The following is a 20495-nucleotide window of genomic DNA, read 5'->3' on the forward strand; positions in this document are numbered from 1 at the left end:
GTTTATGTAATTTATTATTTATTTTGTTTGTGAATCGGAGATTGTGTACATAGTGTTAATCTTTATAATCTGTATCATTCTTTGAAGGAAACAATAAAGAGTTTTCTTTCATTCATTCATTTATTTATATATATTTACTTTTCCATTCAAATTAGAGGTAAGAAATATCCATATATTTTATTTATTTATTTAAAGGAACACCAACAACATATTGCATTATAACATATATAACAAACAATAAATACAATACAATATTAATGCACATGCCTATTATAGGTATTCACAGCATTTACTTTAACATAGTTATACAGTGCGAGAAAATGAAGTAACAATTAGAATAAATTAAATTAAATAACACTAGACAAATATTTTAAAAGTTGCGTTATTAGTTATAGAAATTGTATATTTCTAACCTAACCTAACCTAAACTAATTTGTAACCTAAGTTGTGAGTAATATCAGTAAATACGATTGTAAGTGAATTAAGTTAACAAATATTAAGAAACATATATATTATGATAATTAGAGTAACTTATTATTAGATTATTGTACAAAGTGTTTCAACAATTTATTCCTGTAGGAATTCGAACTATCATGCACTGTATCAATTGTAGGTAATTTGGCATTAATTTCATTGTATGACGCACTAATCCTGGCCAGAGTTTGATGCAGTCCTAGATTTTTTTTTTTATGGATATGATAATGGAATGGTAACCCCACCCGCGCTATCGGTATACACCGGCGGGGCACCAGTGAAGGATGATAGGTGAGGAGGAAGTAGGTCAGTTAGCCCATCGTGACGAATTAAACAAGAATTGTTCACAATGGTTTCCAGGGGGAACCACGTGGAGGTCGACCTGATATTAGGGCATATTGCTAGCAATGGGGCTGTCAAACTCCATTGCTAACAACCCCTTTCCCCTCTGCAGTCCTAGATTTGTTCTGTTTGTTTTAGTTATAATATCTATATACTTATCCAATATTAAATATGTTTAATTTAATTTATTATATTTGGGACAACAACAGCTTTTTACGAAATTCAATACATATTATATTACATTTACTACATGTTAGACAATTATAGTTAGCCACAGTGTAAAACATAAGCATCCGTTAAGCAAATAAAACCATACTTTATAGTAATAGTAATAGGGTACATCCGCTATAATGTTCACATTGCAGGTATACTGATAATACAGTATGTTTCTAAAAATAATATTGGATAACAGACTTTTAACATTTTTGAAAATAGAATCCGACCAATATGGGCGATATCCAAATGGATGGTGATCTTTTTTTCACCACCAATGTCCAGAAGAAGCCATTATATAGATATCAGATCGGTATCTACATTACCCATGCCTTTAAAAAATTATATTAATTATGTAAAAGTTGTCCCTGGCATTTATGTAATTAATTCGAATGTATTAATACCCAATTCATTGCTTTGCACGGGTGGACATTTTTACATTTTAAAAAGTGGCCATTAAGGCTGCACACGCGACGGAAGCTTAAAAATGGAATAACTTTTCCCGTTTTCCCAACGTTTCCCTTCACTGCTCTGCTCCTATTGATCGTAGCGTGATGAAAAGTATACTATAACCTGCCTAGGAGTATGAAAAATATTTGTACCAAGTTTCGTTAATATCCGTCGAGTAGTTTTTGTTTCTATAACGAACATACAGAAACACAGACAGACAAAAATTTTACTGATTACATTTTTGGCATCAGTATCGATCACTAATCATTCCCTGATAGTTATATTGGAAATATATTTCATGTACAGAATTGACCTCTTTACAGATTTATTATAAGTATAGATGTATTCATATATATGTGTATACCTACAATAACTTACGTATGTAATAAACCAAATAACATTACCCTTCTTTATTTGGCAGTCATGAAAAATATTTCGAATCTATGACTTCTATTTGGCAAGTCGATAGACTAGATACTATTGGACCGAATACTTCCTTTGATGTATGACGCTATTCAAGTTTTATACATACCTAAAGAATAAAGTGGGTATGCATGAAAATAGGGCTTTTTTTTTTTTTTTTACAACACAGGGGGCAAACGAGCATGCGGCTCACCTGATGGTAAGTGACTACCGCCGCCCATGATATATGCCTGCCGGCTTTCAGAATTGGTGAAGATATATATGTAAAAAAATATTACTGTTTGTCAAAACAATGTTTAAACAGTCTCCTTCTATGTAATTAAATATTGTTTAGTTGTTGTTCTTTTTTATACAACTTAAAATGGCAAACAAGCTGACGGCCCACCTGATGGAAAGTGGTAACCGTCGCCTATAGACATGAGCAGTACCATGGACATAACAGAGTATACTGTTTCGCCCATGATACCCCCATGCGTTGCTATTTCTGAGGACTCAGGTGTTATTCCTCTGTACTCAGTAAATTCACGCTATATCCTACCCTTCAAACTGAAACACAGCCATGCAAACACAACTGCTTCACGGTAGAAACACGAATGGGATAGAGGTACCCAAGCAATCGACTTTTGTACAAAGTCTCCCTCTGGTGTTAGTTGTTGTTTATCAATGTAATAATGTTTATTTGTAATTTTAGGTGTTAAAATCACTAAATTGTTAGAATTAAATTTATTACTTTAAACACCTTTTATTTTTAATACTAGTAACATTTCTTTCTTTTATTTAATCTCATCGAATTTGACAAGCTATCTGTCATCTAAAGTTTTAAAAATCTGTACTTTATATATGTTTGTTAGAAAAATAATTTACATAAAACTTCAGAGTTACACGAGTATTAAAGATCTCCTGTTAATATCCCCCAGGGGGCGTGACGGACCTCTTTGAAACTTTCAATACCTGTCAGTTAGACTTCAATTTATGTTTAAAAAACAAAATCTCCTTGCCTCTAATATCTCCGGGGGGCGTGGTGGAATTTCTTTGTGGGCCTGAAAGGATAATTTGTGAGTTTTACCTACGCTTTAACGGTATGTTTTTAAAGTAAATTCTTTAGAAGTATAAAATTATAGCTAAGAAGAATTTAAGCTAGTAAGTTGTTATACTCTGTCAAGAAGCAGCGACTTTAACCATGACACACCGGTGAATAACAAGATGCTTAGTAGATACGTTGTAAATTGAAAATATTTTAAATATCGAACGTATGAGTTTTTGAGAGAAAAATGTTTATTTTTTTTATTCTATAAGTATAAAAGAGGATTGTGCTTCGTAACAACCAATTTTACACTCTGCTGAATAAAAAGTAAGCCAGTTGGTTGGTCATTGTTGGGCCGTTTTTAACTTTCGACACTCCACATAGTTTGGCGACTGGATGTATGCTATATTAGAACAGAATGATATATCAGAACAATATGGAACCGAAAATATATAATTTTATCTACTATATATAAATATATTAGTCTAACTTGCCAATGCAAACTATTGTAAACCGATCCCAATACCAACTAAATTCCTAATTGTTATACCATAAACGTAGAACAAAATTGACATTGGCAATAGATTAGATGAATATTGATATAAGATTCAAGAGTAGGTCTGCAGATTTTGACTATTCTCGAATTATAATTTAATTCCGCTTAAATTTGCTTACATTGGCCTGATATCGGTGTCAGGGAGCCGTAGATATATAATTATGATTTCCGCTTTGATATTCAAGACGCGTCTGTCACAATGTTCTCACATTTTCGCTGTACCTACACATACAATAACAATAACGTTAGTTGTTACAGTGTTGCTATCTTGTTTCAGCCAATAAGTTCGCTTGGAAATGATACGTTCATGTTTTTTAGTATTGTATTTCTGTAGAAGCGTTCTACACGTTTGGCATACAGAATTCACGATTTTCTCAGTATTTTTATGGCGTTAACGTGAAGTGTGTTTTTCGCTGAATTTCCTTTTAAACGTGTCGTTCTATCGTTGTGTATTTGAGCATGTAAAACCTTTTTAAGCTAGCGGTGTATACAAATAAAAGTTGTTAAAACTGCGAGAGGTATTTCAACCACGTGTAGCCATTGAATTTTACACAAACGTATTCAGAAGTTTTGCAACAATCCCGTCGAAGGTAGGTGGGTAGCCGCAGCACTCTGCTACTTTTAATAGCGTTGGAACTTCCTAATTTTGGTGGGAATGGCAGTACGCTTTGTTCTGTAAATATAGTACAAGTTAGAAAGCAAAACTTTGTGTTGATTAAAATTTGTTAGTCAATTTCTTTGTAATATTGATAATTATCAGGATAATAAGGAACGGATATTGCAATTTGTTTCGGCAATAACCAGTAAAAATTACTACGGCATACCCTTCGGACTACGTATCATTCGATACTTGCTATATGCACATACCTATTATATAAACAATACGAAAGTTATGCGATACGAACGTAATTTTCAGAAATATAGTACACGGTAATGTCAATTTCCTAAACAATTTCAACTGAGAGCCACTCTAAAATCTTGACATATCCGAGCCCTCGGAATAAAAAAGGAATTATATTCAACGGTCACCTGTGCACATATACACAAAAATTGGGTGTACACATAAACATAGTACGAGGATAATGTACTCATTTATTTTTTACTAGCTCTTACCCGCGGCTTCGTCCACCTGACCGGAATATTTTTACTGACCGGGATAAAAAGTAGTTCATATCCTTTTCTATTCCATATACGACACGTTTACTAAACATAGTAATTGGTTAAGCCATTACGGCTTTTGTAAGACAACAATAAGCAATCAAACTCACTTTTACATTTATGATGTTAATATTGTATGTATATAATGGTATGTATCATACGTACAAACGTAAGAATTACATATGGCTTTAGGCAAAATAATTACAATAAAAGTATCTTTTATTAATCTAATAAGCTAAAATGGCTAATTTGTATCAATTACTGCTATCATATATTTATTTATATACACTTTTTGACACCAATTAAAAATGGAATTCTCAGTAATAATTCAATAAATTATTACTGAGAAGTGATACAAAAGGCAGCCTTATTGCTAAGCAATCTTTTCCATACAACCTTTGGGTTGATCATTGAAATCGAATCAGCTATTTAGGCATGATTAAGTATTAACAAATATCCAAATACCTTTACAAAGTTTCAAATTTATATTGCCTATTCTTATTAATAGAATACGATAATATTAGTATTGGTATAAAGTTTTATTTTTTTTTATCTTATCGTTAAAACCATAAAAAATACCAAATTTCAAAGTTTCAATTTCATTGGTTAACCAATCACTATGAAATTTGGTATTTTTTTATGTAACTTAAAATGACAAACAAAAAAGTGGTAACCGTCGTCTACAGACATTAATTGTACCATAGACATAATAGAGTCTACTGTGTTGTCCATGACACCCTTCATGTGTTGCCATGCCTTAGGACTAAGGTGTTATGCCTCTGTAGGCATCCTATAATTTTATTGCCATATCCAACTCTTAAAATCGAAAAACAGCGATGCTAACACTATTAATTTACGGTAGAAACACAAATTTGATAGAGGTGGGTACCTCTATCAAATAGCACGTCTGCTTCAATACCTCTGTCCCATTCGAGGATCAAAAATTTTACTAAAGTCGTCATTTTACTACAAAGATTGTTTTTTGATCGGTAAGAAGATTGGCGTATAGATTTTTAGGAGTTTTCTTTAATTAAGACATAATTTGGAAGTTTCAAATTTTTTTAAATTGTAATACAATTTGTTAATCTTGTACAAAACTTGGCAGGCAACGTTTAACTTTTTTCTCGATATTTTCGAAAACGATCGTTGACTTAGGCGCGCTTAAAATTAAGTGGAACTTAATTAGGGACTTCGTTAAGTATTTGGGTAACTACATAAAAAATGTAATGTCCGTCGTTCGTGCTTAAAATTGTTACTTTGACTATTAAAATGCTGAACGTTGTTTTGAAGAAAGTTTATCTGCATTTTTTTTACGATGCTTAGAAATTTCAATAGGAATAGAAATAAAACTTTTATGTCGATAAATATTAATCATTATTTATTACGAATATTTTTTTAATTTTTTTTTTATAATATTTATGAAATTGTACTTATATAAATACAAATTATATAAAATATTTGTTTATTTTAATATAATTCTTATTGAGTGTCGTCTATGAATTTTATGAAAATTTTCCATACTTCTCGACCGACTTCAAAAAAGAAGGACCTTGTCAATTCGGTTGTACTTTTTACCACATAACTCCATCATTTATAAACCAATTTAGAAAATTCGTTCTTAATTGAATAAATATATCTACAGTTTGCTTCCATAAAATTATTTTTAAAATCAGTTTAGTCTTTTAGTTTCAAACTAAATGGTTTTTCCACGATTAAAATTTTTTTTTGTGAAACAAAGTCTTAAATTATACGATAGCTAGATGGTCCGATTTGCGAGTATACTTGAAATTTATAGCCAATAGATATTTCAAAATAATTATATAATCTCTCAAACTACAAGAGAAGTTAGTAGATATCACCTGTATTAATATATTTATGTAATAATATTTATTTAATAAATCTTAATACGCCGTGTGGGCCTGCCATAGAATAAACCGGGGTGGTTTCCTTTCCCATGGGTGTCATAAGAGACGACTTAGGGAGGGCGAGGGATTGGAATTTTCCCTCTTAAAACATCTCTAAAGCCTAACTGCAGTTGCCAATCCGCCTGCCAAGCATGGCAACTACTAGCAAAACCCCCAAGAGGGAGGCTTATGTTCAGCAGTGGACAGTAAAAGGATGATATAATAATGATGAATGAATCTTAATATATAAAAATTGAGCATCATGACGTCCATCTCGTTCATTGTCTTTATATCTCTCTCAATTTGACAGATAGGATAATTTTTATTTCAATAAAAAAACATGGTCTAGGCAGTGTGGACAAAATATTTATCGGTTCTGTTAGTAATCTGTATGTAAAAAAAGAAATGCATATTTATTTTCAAACCAATATCAAAAAAGAGATTCTAAATTAGATATTTTTTTTACATGTCTCAGCAGTTACCTCGTACAATATGAACAAAATCATAGTAAGCAATAATATAGTATATGATGCCCACAGCCACTTTCTACCATCGTACAGCTCGCCATCGACAGGGAGTTCATCCTCATGTCCTACAGCCTCAATAGTCGCGTACTGCGCGGTTTCAGAGATGTTTCCTCCCACGAACACTCAGGTTGTAGAATGAGCTCCCTGCCGAGGTTTTCCCAAGAGACTACACCATGGGGTTCTTCAAAAGGGGGGTAAAGCGGTTTCTTCAAGGTCGGCAACGCACGCGTAATATCTCTGGTATTGCAAGTGTTCATAGGCTACGGTAACCACTTACCATCAGGTGGGCCGTATGCTTGTTTGCCACCTCAGTGGTATATAAAAAAACAAAAAAAAATATAGTTTTTTATACCACAAAAGTGGCAAGCAAGCGTACAGCCTATCTAATGGTAAACGGTCACTGTAGCTTGTAGGTGCCTATAACACTAGGGGTGTCACGTGCGCGTTGCTGACCCTGAAGAAACCTTACAATACCTCTTTATTTTCTTTTATTCTCTCATTGCTTAAATTGCGATTTTGGCCTAATGCAAAAGATTAGCATTTTTTATTTATTTATTTATTTTTTTATTTTTAGATAACTGGGATCCATTCTTGATTTAAATCTTTTTAATCACAATAACATATTACATACTGTGCGCGAAAGGACTGTAAACTAGTAAATACGGTGTCTTTAGAAAGGTGATATATATACAAAGCAAAAAATAAAAATACAAGTTAACAAACGAAATATGAATATTAGTACAAGTTACGAATAAATACTTTTTTAATAAAATTAAAAAGGAAATTAAAAAGGTATAACATGCATATGTACAATGCTATTTTTGGGATTTTACACAGAGGAGTCAAGGGCATTCTGCAATCTATTTGCAAGGTACATTCTGTTGCAAGATACCATTAATAGATGCAGCTGTCGACGTCGCCCTAGACAAGTGTCCAGTACATAAAACTCCAATAAATAAAAATTGCATATTTTACTTCTAAGCATTTTAAATATAAAGTTAAATCGTTTCCCATAGTTTGTATTTGCATAATTCGATCAATTAAGACCGAACTACGTACCTACTACGTACTTTGTAATACAATTATAGAAACTACACATATTTGAAGCTCTCTAATAGATTTAATCATACCCTTTGAACCTTTAAACCCTTGCAGTTCTATTTGGGCTATGAAACACTAGTGATTATACGGCACCACTAACAAATAACTACATTGATAACATTTTCTGTTCTACTGTATTTAGCTGCAAGCGGAAGACACGACTTTACCACCCAAAGTTTTAAGTTTAAAATCGAACGGTACATGCAAGGAACAGTATTTAATTGTCTAAAAGTAGGTTAGGTTAGTAGACGACGAAGTTACGTCCATGTATATGCAAAATGTCGACCACTTTTGGGTTCTGCGACAGTGTGATAAGCCTTCCGTATGAATACTAACGGACCGCCTGTCCCGCTGTATAAACATTGCGAATCCTCAGCAAATAGTCTCGTTCAAATCACTCAAAGTTTGAACAAGGACAATTTACGTAGAGGTCGCTGTTGGTCATAAGAAAGGGTACCTTTTATATCCCCGTGCCTTTGTCGTCCACGATCGTAAAAATAGAATTTAATTAGCATAAATTTTGTAATGTTTATGCCCCTTGCAAGGGTAATATCTAATTTTTATGCCCGCAGAAATAAATGATAATGTTTTATTACAGAAAAATCGTATTTCAATTTTGACAAAATTAACATGGAGCTCTCGTAAAACCCTAAGAACAAGGAATAAAAAATCTTCGTTGTCGACAAACTCTATCGTTTAAAAATCACAATAAGATGGGATGAAGTAATGGAAGAAAAAAAAACTATACAAATTACATGTGTACTTATGTAAAGTGCTTTAAACTGAAAATAGTACCGATTTCAATTTTCTACCTATCCCGAATGAAAATATATGAGATTGAAAAGTATAATCAATGTCTGTTAAAATTAATTTAGCTTAGATTATAGAGATACAGTGTCTCTATAGAAATGCTTCCAGAAAAACGGATCAACTTTATGATACAATTTTGTGTGATAAATATATTATAGTGATTCCTTTATAACTTATAAATTTATTTTGTCTTATAAAATTTTACATCTTTTTAATGCGTAAACACTCATTTTATTTTTAAACAATACGTCAAGATACATTTTATGCGTAAGTATATACAATACTTACTGATAAAAAAAATTAGTTAGCAAATTTGACAATTAGCTGACTATCTATATAATCTGAGGGATATAGGTATTTAATTTTCAATGTTATATATATATATATATATATATATATATATATATATATATATATATATATATATAACATTTACTTTGTACGTTTTGTTAATTGAATTAAATGTAAACCATGACAATTACCGCGCCGAGTACAATTAATTGTAGATTTAATCACAATTATAATTAATGCTATAGTCTTTGATTAAAAGCTAAATATTAAAGCTTTAAATGATATAATTATTTCAACTTATCAACTACAGTAATTAAATTAAAATATTTATGTTTGCAATTAGACATTTAGCAATTTACGACATAATTGAAAGAAAAAAATTAAAAAGTATTGTAACCCCACTTGCGCAATCGGTTTACGCCAGCGGGTTATCAGTGAGAGATGATATATGAGAATGAAAGCAGGTTATTCCATGATAAGAATTAGTCACGATGATTTCTTGGGGGAACCACGTGACGCTGTTCGATTCCTACACTAACAAATTCTTTCCCCCCGGTATAACCTGTTAGTCCTCAAGAACAGCAATAACCAGGGGGTAGCATAAGCGAAACAGCATATTTTATTCATAGTGGTATTCATATCAATAAGCGATGGTTACTACTCTCCATTAAGCGGACTATTAGTTGTTAGTTAAAATAAAAGAAAACATAAAACATACATACATACAAAAGTGAAGTTAAATAAAAGCTTGTAAAAAATATAGACATTTGAGAAACTTAAGAGATTGATAGCTAATATGGAAGGTTGTAGAATTTCTGGTAGTAATAGTGGCGGTCAATCTTCAATTGATGACAGTCGCACGCTTACTAATAGAGTTCTAATTAAATAACCAGTGATATAATGATATATGAAGGATAAGCAAGCTGAAGTGGCAATGGACTGGTCACATAGCTCAAAGAACCGACAACCGATGGGGAAGAAAGGTTCTTGAGTGGCGACCGCGTATGGGCAAACGCAGTGTAGGACGACCCCCCGACTAGATGGAGTGACGACCTGAAATGCATTGCAGGGAGTCAGTGGATGCGGGTGGTTCAGGATCGTTCTCTATGGCAGTCTATGGGGAGGCCTATGCCTAGCACTGGACGGTTAATGGCCGAACTGATGATGATGATGAGCCAGTGATATAGTTACGCAATATAATACATAGTTTAGTCAAATAAAAACTTAGTTATAGTTAGGCATAATTTACAGCATAATATATATCTACTACAATGGTATATTATAAAGATCAGAATCGGAACAACAGTTGCTCGTAATTCGTGGCTGCTTACAATTGATGTATGGAGGTTGTGAGAGGAAGTTTGTCACATTCCGAGCCTTTGTTATCTATGCTTATCCACCGAGGGTTAATGTGGAAACGTAAGTGCTCAACTTGGAGATTTTAGATAATAAAATGAAATTTGTTAATGTAATGGCCGCTATTTGCTGATGGGTTTTACGATAGTGAATAATGGGAAGGTACTTATCGCTTAAACTGTTATAGGTGTTTGCATACATTTTAAAATCCTTAATTAGATCTTATTAATACCCTAATTACCGTATGATTTTGGTGGTGTGTTGATTTACGATATTGCAACGTCTTTTGAAGGTCGTAAGTTTGATTTTCGTGCAATACAAACATTGTATTTATGAGTATGTTTGTTTGAATTAGTCTGAATTTTTTTTTATATCATCATTACATAATTTTATCCGTCAACTGATGAACATAAGCCTTCTTCATAAGGAGAGTTTTGCCAGTAGTTGCCACGCTTGACAGACGGGTTGGCTGCAGTTAAGCTTTTAGAGATGTTTTAAGAGGGACGCTGCTGGCCATCCCTCTATCATCAAGATCCTTTAGTTACCTCTTACGATACCCACGGAAAGGGGAGAAAGGGATTGTTAGCAATGGAGTTTGATAGCCCCATTGTTAGCAATATGTCCTATTAGGTCGACCTCCACGTGGTTCCCCCTGGAAACCATCGTGGACAATTCTTGTTGAATTCGTCACGATGGGCTAACTGACCCGCTTCATCCTCACCTATCATCTTTCACTGGTGCCCCGCTGGTGTGTATACAGATAGCGCGGGTGGGGTTACCATTCCATTATCACCCATTAAAAAAAAGATACCTACGGGAAAGGAAGACGTGGCCTGTTCTATGCCAAGACAAAATGGTCACAAATTTTTCTATAATAGATAAATATAAAAAAAAATATTTAAGAATATGTATCAGTTATTTAGTGCCTACAGTGCAAGTTTTGCTTAGTTTGGAATTAGATGACTCTAAATAATATGTTCAGAGTTATTAATTTCATATTTTATTTAACACTAACTCTTTAGTCGAAATAACTTTAACAATAACGCTTAGTACGCATGGATTTCAGAAGTAGAAAAACTTATGTATAAACCATTTATAGATGGCATATCAAGATAAAATATATATACCAGATTTTAAGGTTAGACCTTCTTGAATATAACTATATAAACCATGTTCAATTTGGTGTTGGAGTTTTTGCATGATACCGGAACAAATATACAGACAGACAGATAGATGGAGATTTTTTTTTAAATATTCTTTAATCTCCATTACTCTTATTAGGTTCCCCAATATTTTTTTTTAATATATACTATGTATAAACATCGTTTAGTTGCAATTTTATTATATTTATAAGATACTGGCGAGTTTCACCTTTATCGCAATGAGTTTTAGAAAAGTAATCTCTACTCGATGGATCTCAGAATTCACGTAATTACATATGTGTATTTTATTGGGATTAAAATTTCAAATGTAATTTAGTAAAATGGCAGGGGGCTCAAAACCGTTCCATTTGATATTGTGTGGGACAGTAGATAAAGAACGGCCGATAAGATAACGATGAAGTTAATAAATATATTATTTAAAATACATACATTTAATTTAACTCCATGTGATGTTATTACAAGACCTACTCTTATCCTGTACTCCCCTATAGAGGGTTTATTGACGTGATTTACAAAGGATTATGAAGGCTTTAGAGGATTTGTGTGTGGTGTGTTTAGTAGAATTATAGTTTTGCAATAGTTTCTGATCTATTCGGAAGCTATCTACATAGTTTAACGTTAAAGATAAGAGCCGGGATTGATAGTAAAATATTGTATAAAGTAATTTTATTATTAAATACCTTATCATCGTCATTATATCAGCCGTTAATTGTCTATTGCTGAACGTAAGCCTTCCCTTATTCGAAGATTTGTTAGTAGTTGCCACGTCGGCAGGCGGATTGGTAACCGCAGTTAACCTTTGGTGATAATTAAAGAGTAAATTCACCAACTTATCTGACTTCAATTACATTGCTTTATTTCTCATCTATTGGTACCAGAGGGAGACTTTGTACAAAGTCGATTGCTTGGGTACCTCTGTCCCATTCGTGTTTCAACCGTGAAGCAATTTTGTTTGCATGGCTGTTTCGGTTTGAAGGGTGGGATATGGCGTGAATTTACTGGGTACAAAGGAATAACATCTGAGTCCTCAAGAATGGCAACGCATGGGTGGTATCATGGACGAAACAGTATACTCCGTTATATCTATGGTACTCCTCATGTCTATAGGCGACGGTTACCACTTTCCATCAGGTGGGATGACAGCTTGTTTGCTATTCTAAGTAGTATTAAAAAAAAGATACTTTATCATCACCATTATATCAGCCATTAATTATCTATTGCTGAACGTAAGCCTTCACTTATTCGAAGATTTGTCAGTAGTTGCCACGTCGGCAGGCGGATTGGTAACCGCAGTTAGGCTTTGGTGATAATTAAAGAGTAAATTCACCAACTCATCTGACTCCAGTTATATAGTTTTATTTCTCATCTATTGGAACCTCGTTGTCCCGGCATGCCGTGTAGTCCCGACATAGATTAGGCCACGACACACCTTACATTCCCGTGGGTGTCGTAAGAAAGTGGAAAGTGGTAACCGTCGCCTATAGACATGAGCGATATCATGGACATAACTGTTGCGCCCATAATGCCTCCCATGCGTTGCCATTCCTGAGGACTCAGATGTTATTCCTCTGGAGACTGTAAATTCACGCCATATCCCACCCTTCAAACCGAAACACAACTGCTTCACGGTTGAAACACGAATGGGACAGAAGTATCCAAACAATCGACTTTTGTACAAAGTCTCCCTCTGGTAGTAATAGTATATGATATTCATACATATTTGAATATAATAAGCTTTTAAGCATAGGCAGATTATAATTAATTTTTGTTTTAATTTATTTACATTCAAAAAATATTAACGGTTTAATATTACATATAACCTAAACATATTATAATAATCCTATGCCTATTAACAATTTTATCCATAACGATATGATTGCATTTTTTTAATTTTAAACATTTTCCTATATGTTAATAATATTTTGCTTTTTACATTTTTTTTATGGGCTGTTAATGGAATGGTAACTCCACCTACATTCTCGGTATATACTGGCGGGGCGCCATTGACGGATGTTAGGTGAGGATGAAATAGTTCAGTTAGCCCGTCGTGACAAATTCGACAGCGATGGTTTCCAAGAGGAATCGAGGGTTATCAACCTGATGAGGTTTAATGCTAGCAATGGAATTAGTAATGCCCGTTACTAATAACCCCTTCTCCCCCTATTTTTTATATTAGTAAATAGCTATTGTATTTGATTTAGTAAAACCAAATTCCTTAATAAAAACAGTGCTTGTTATATTTTCCATCCCGCGGACAATCTACTTCTTTTTTTACATCCATAAAAAAAAAAAAACTACAAAATGAATGATAGGGGAAATACGGACAAAATGACATATATGGACAAAATGACATAGACACCTTATATAAAAATTGGCGGGTTTTAGTAACGTCTCCACGACTGTATCACGTGACGGCAGCCATATTCACAAACCTGTCAGATGTTAAGCGCCATTGTCACAGTCGCGTCGCAGTAACCAGTTCAAACGTGTTTCGCGCTTTCAAAAGTTTATTTTTTAGATGGTTTTCTTCTGTTTTCTGGTGAGTTATTTGTTGTTATTTGTAATTATTTCTATTAAAATCAATGAACTTATGCCAGTACCCAGTGATTTTGATTAATTTTATTGCAATTATCAGCTGTTTGATGGAATTTTGATTTTTTATTCATTTTTGTTCATATTTGGACAAAATGAAATACATATACAATGGACAAAATGACATGGTATGTCATTTTGTCCGTAGACATCATGTTAATTAACATTTATTATTTTGTTTAGGTAATATGCCACGAAAATACGAAAGAAAAACTAATCGGCAGTCTTGGAGTCAAGAATCCATGAATAAGGCTATTGAAGCATGGAAGCAAAAAAAAATGGGATGGGAATTGGCCGCAAAAACATTCGGTGTTCCTCAGGCGACTCTTAGAAGACATGCACTCAATATGAATAAAACTTTGAATTCTAGCTCTAAAGGATTAGGAAGATTCAAGAAAACATTTTCAACTGAAATTGAACAGGAGTTAGTAGAACACATAAAGTTTTTAGAAACACGACTTTTTTTCACGCGTACATCACTACAAGAGCTTGCCTTTGAACTAGCCGAAAAAAATGGTATCGATCACCCTTTCAACAAGGACAAGAAACGTGCTGGACAAGAATGGCTTGACGGTTTCCTAAGAAGAAATAAGGACATTTCTCTGCGCACCCCAGAACCAACTGCTGCAAGAGCGCAAGCGTTTAATAAACCACAGGTAGCTAAATTTTTTCGTATTTATGAAGAATTTTTAAAGACTCACAACTTGGGACCTCACCGAATATTCAATATGGATGTCACTACAGTCCAGAGACCACAAAAAATTCTGGCCACCAAAGGCAGAAAACAAGTCGGCTGTCTCACCAGTGCTGAGAGAGGTTCGAATGTGACAGTAGTGTGTTGTACGAATGCCATCGGTTCATTTATTCCGCCATGTATGATATTTCCTAGAAAGAACATGAAAAACGAACTAGTTGATGAGGCTCCCACCGGTACTCTTGGACTAGCACAAGAATCAGGATGGATGAACAAAGAGGTGTTTGTAAAATGGTTAAAACATTTTCAGGCACATACGAAATCTAGCAAAGACGATCCGGTTCTACTTATTTGTGATGGTCACTCAAGTCATAAAAGCATTGAATGTTTGAGTTATGCCAAAGAAAATGGTATTCATATGTTGTGTTTACCGCCACATTGTACCCATAGAATGCAGCCCTTGGATGTTTGTATCTACGGACCATTAAAAACTTATTTCAATCAAGAAATTTCTAAGTGGCTAAAAACTCATCCAGGGCGTGTTATTACCCATTTACAAATCGGGTATTTGTTTAATGAAGCGTATGGAAAAGCCGCAACTGTTCAGAATGCAAGTAATGGCTTTAAAAAGACAGGCATCTGGCCTGTTAATCCTGATATTTTTCCAGACTACATGTTTGAACCGGCAGAGACCACAAATATTACGTTGAATCGGGATGATATTGCAGACAGTACACCTAAACTTCCCAGCTCACATTTACCATCAACTAAATGTATCAACACCTCTTCAATCCAAGAAGATCCGAGTAACGATGTTGCGTCTATTTTAAATTCATCAGCTACAAATGACGATGAAGTAGATTCTTCACAAAACACAACGAAAGCCACCACCAATGCTGATATTGGACTTGTTGTTTCCGATGTGATGAATCTGAGTTTAGGAACATGTGAAGAGGAGTCTAATACAGTTGAGGTAGCTGGAGCAGCGTACGATGACGGAGCGAGAGCTGGTCCATCAAAGCAATTACTGACATATCCAATTGCTTCTATTTCGCCGGCACTACAGGGGCAGTTCATTCGAGGCCAAGGAAAAAGAAAATTGAAACCTGTTAAAGGTAATTGGCTTTTAACTTCTACTCAAAATATGCAAGAAATGATTGCTAAAAACAGACCAAAGGATCCACAGGTAAAAAAGAAGAGACAGGTTAAAAGAAAATTTTTGGATAAGGATGAAATAAATATTCCTGCTTCCAAAAACGCTCTGCCATCAGAGAAGAGATTAAGACCATCGAGGCAGCGTAGAACTGCTCTGATATATGATAGCTCAGGAAGCGAAGATATCTTATGTGAGACAGAAGACGACGATAGTGACTGCGCTTGCATTTATTGTAATGATCTCTTTTCCCGGTCTAAGCCCGGCGAAGGTTGGTTACGATGTATGACTTGTTCCCTTTGGGCTCATGTGTCATGTGCTGATGTCCCAAAGAGGACCAAACGATTTATTTGTGAAGTGTGTTCTTAAAAATTAGTATGTCATTATGTCCTTATATTATATGTCATTTTGTCCGTACTATATGGACAAAATGGTTTTTGTGATTAGTTACATTTTTTCTTAATATATATTTTATTATAGTTCCTACTTAATTAAAAGACTGTATTACTGATAGTCAATGAACCTAAGATGAGTAAAAACGATTGAGACTGATTATAATATTATTAAATAAATAAATTTTATTCAAAAACAAAACACCCTGTCATTTTGTCCGTACTTCCCCTACTTTTTGCTTGTAACCGTTCATTTATACATTGTATACACAAATAATTACCGACGTCGCGCCAAATTAAGACATGGTAGAAAAAGTAACAAAAACTCCGCATCTCTAGAATCCTCTCTAAAAAGATGATTTATGACAGCGAACCGGCATAATATCACACGCTTGTAGCTAGCTGTTATACTGTGGATTAACAAAATGAATGTATTATATATCAACATAATATGTTTACGCATGCCGAATATTACTCGGAACGTGAGCGAAAGACAAACAGCGCTCTCTCCCAGGAACAGTCATAAAAATAACTGATTTTTTCAACAGAGGGCGCCTTAAAACTTCCATTCCATTTATTTCCACAAAAAAATAAACATCATAAAAACTTTACGCACCTCAAGCTTTATCTTATTCATGAATTTTCTGACGGTATTGGCGTAATAAGCTGCTGTTTCAGACTTGGGACTGTCAAACTTGGCGGCAAGTTTGACAACTGCCGTGCCGGTAGCGTATCTAAAGGTGCAGTTACACTAAGCAAACGCAGAGCGGAACATTCCGAAATAATTGGTAATTCAGAAAGTTTGTAAGGATGGATGAATGGATTTATGTTTGTTACTCTTTCGCACAAAAAGTACTAAACGAATTTGAAAAAAAAAATGGTATACAGATAGATTATATCCAAACTTAATATATAGGATACCTTATATAACAATTGATTTACGTAGAAACCACAGAATATAGCTAGTACAATAAACAAGCAGTATATGAAATAATTATGTTGTAATAAATTCAAAATAATAATTACGTTTGATATTTGATTCGATTCGATGACACAATAAAACACAGAGTGCAGTTTAAGAATATAAAATTATTCTAACAGGTAGAATAATTTTATATAACAGTAGGTCCACTGTTCTATTCTGTTTCTATAAAAAATTGAAAAAAAAAACAGTGGATCTACTCTGCTCTTTACCGTTTAGTCATAAATCTACACCTTCTAAATAAAATAAAAATATAATTTATTCAAGTAATTATCAGATTTCTGAATAGTCATTCCCTTATGAATCTAACACTCAGTTCGGAATACAATTTCAGCTGCAACCAACGGGCAAGAAAGCTGTTGCTTTTTTTTTTTCAAATAAAAGTTGAGTTTACAACAAAAATGTGAACAGATATTTTATCTGTTCACATTTTTGTTGACTATCACAAACTTCAATATGAAGTTTGTGATAGTCAACAAAAATAAGAAAAAAAAACTACAATTAATCACTGTATACTTGAACAGACCGGTCCTTACTTCAAGCATTCGTTCACGAGTATGACGGATGAACTAACCATTGTTGTATTCAACCATATTATAAAAAGTCCAACAGCTTGGCCCACCACGTCGCCAGCAATCTGGAAATTATAGTGAAATATCCAGATTGGTACAATCTATATTTAAAAAGTAAATTTAAAAAATCTACATTTACTCTGTGTTTGTTCAGTGTATGTGTGCCTTAAGGTGAATTTCGTCAGCGCGCGATAGATCTGTTGCTTAGATTGTACTTTCCAAGTTTCCGACAAGTTTCTGTGGTAAAAATGGAGTGTTCGCATTGGCAAGATCGTGTGAATGGTGATTAGTGAATGGGAGTGTTGTTGTTGAATCTTTTTCCAAGTTATCACTTAGTAAGAGTCCTTGCTACCGGGCGGACAACTTATAAAAATTGCTTATAACTACTGGAACAGAAAATACCTCTTGACGCTTACGGGTTCGGGTGTAACAGGCGTGACCTTGTCATATAGGTGATTAATATTAGTCAATTCAAGACTGATTAATTATCGACAAATATCTAAGTAACAAGATATGCCTACCGCAACCGAAAATATGTGTGTTTATCATAAGTGGATTTAGATTTAGGTAATTAAGACGTAATTTTCGCAGGCAGTCTAAGATCATTTAAAAAGAAACTTTTTTTTTTATACAACTTATAACGGCAAACAAGCTGACGGCCTACCTGATGGAAAGTGGTAACTGTCGCCTATAGACATGAGCAGTACCATAGACATAACAGAGTATACTATTTTGCCCATGATACCTCCCATGCGTTGCCATTCCTGAGGACTCAAGTGTTATTCCTCTGTACCCAGTAAATTCATGCTATATCCCACAATTGCTTCATGGTTGAAATACGAATGGGACAGAGGTACCCAAGCAATCGACTTTTGTACAAAGTCTCCCTCTGGTGAACTGAAAGACTGGCTTGTCGAAAATGGCTTCTATAGTGTTAAGGAATTCATAAAATATAAATAATCTCTAATTATGATATTTATCAATATATATATAATATAATTACAATTTGAAGTGACATAATTATTATTGTTATAAATTAATATTATTATATTAAATTAATATTAAACATTTTTATTGTTATTATTATATAGAAAATGTACTGTTTCCTCGAAATTAGAACAGAATACATTTTATAATGGGAATGACATAATTAACTGGACCTGTAATTGTGTATTTTCTACTGAAAATATTGATATATATATATATATATATATATATATATATATATATATATATATATATATATATATATATATATATATGCAGAGAATTCAATAGGTGAAACGGAATAATAATTTTAAAAGCAAATATATTATAATTTAGTTTTACCAGAGGGAGACTTTGTACAAAAGTCAATTGCTTGGGTACCTCGTGGCGTGAATTTACTGGGTACAGAGGAATAACACCTGAGTCCTCAGGAATGGCAACGCATGGGGGTATGATGGGTGAAACAGTATACTCTGATATGTCCGTGGTACTGCTCATGTCTATAGGCGACGGTTACCACTTTTCATCTGGTTGGCCGTCAGCTTGTTTGCCATTCTAAGTTGTATAAAAAAAAATAATGGTGTTATAATTATATAGGCTTTTGTAAAAATTAAAATCCGTGTGCTAAGAGTCCGATGTTTTAGCCCTATTTTTAATTCTAGACCTCATAAGGGATGACTATGTACGAGAAGGAAATTTCTAAATAAAACCAAGCCGGCAATATACTAAGCCGCTTTTCTAGTGAAATAATAATAGGCTATATCCTCCTTTTACGAGGAGAGACCCGTTCCCAGTAGTGGGTGTTAATGGGTTGTTAAGGTAAGGTAATTAAAATGGAGCTGCGAAATAACTCCTGTACGCGTCCATGGGCTACTGTAACCATTTATCATCAGATAGGCTATACATTTGCTACTGATGAGGGATAAAAAAGCTTTGATTTTTTTGCTCTAAGTTATAAAATCGAATTACAAGATATATCTGTCTTTTTTTTTATACCACAGGTGGCAAACAAGCATACAGCCCACCTGACGGTAAGTGGTTACCGTAGCCTATGAACACCTGCAATACCAGAGGTATTACGCGCGCGTTGCCGACCCTGAAGAAACCTCTTTACCCCCCCCCCGCCCTCCTTTGTCTATTTCGTGAACTATTTATAAATTGTTATCACACCAAATTACCATCTGAAAATTTGTCGACTCAATGGTTACTTCTTACTTTTTTTTCTATCACGAACAATGCCCATTCATTATTTTTCCTTTCGTTTTCTCAACAAAATTACACTCCTATTAAACCAATTCTTTTGATGAATTTAGCCCTTCGAAATACTTTTT

General features: G+C 33.8%; 1 protein-coding gene across 1 annotated transcript in view; it reads right to left on the reverse strand.

The window, feature by feature from the left end:
- LOC113511491 (uncharacterized) overlaps positions 1-18208 on the reverse strand; it is a 47045-nt gene extending 28837 nt beyond the window's left edge. The window contains exon 1 of the mRNA XM_052901496.1: positions 18180-18208. Within this exon, the coding sequence (XP_052757456.1) occupies positions 18180-18182 (3 nt within the window). The 5' untranslated portion in view covers positions 18183-18208. The remainder of the gene's footprint in view (positions 1-18179) is intronic.
- Between the last annotated feature and the right edge of the window lie 2287 nt (positions 18209-20495).

This window comes from Galleria mellonella, unplaced genomic scaffold, assembly GCF_026898425.1.
Source record: "Galleria mellonella isolate WM207_F2 unplaced genomic scaffold, CSIRO_AGI_GalMel_v1 utg78, whole genome shotgun sequence".
Classification (NCBI taxonomy): Eukaryota; Metazoa; Arthropoda; class Insecta; order Lepidoptera; family Pyralidae; genus Galleria; species Galleria mellonella.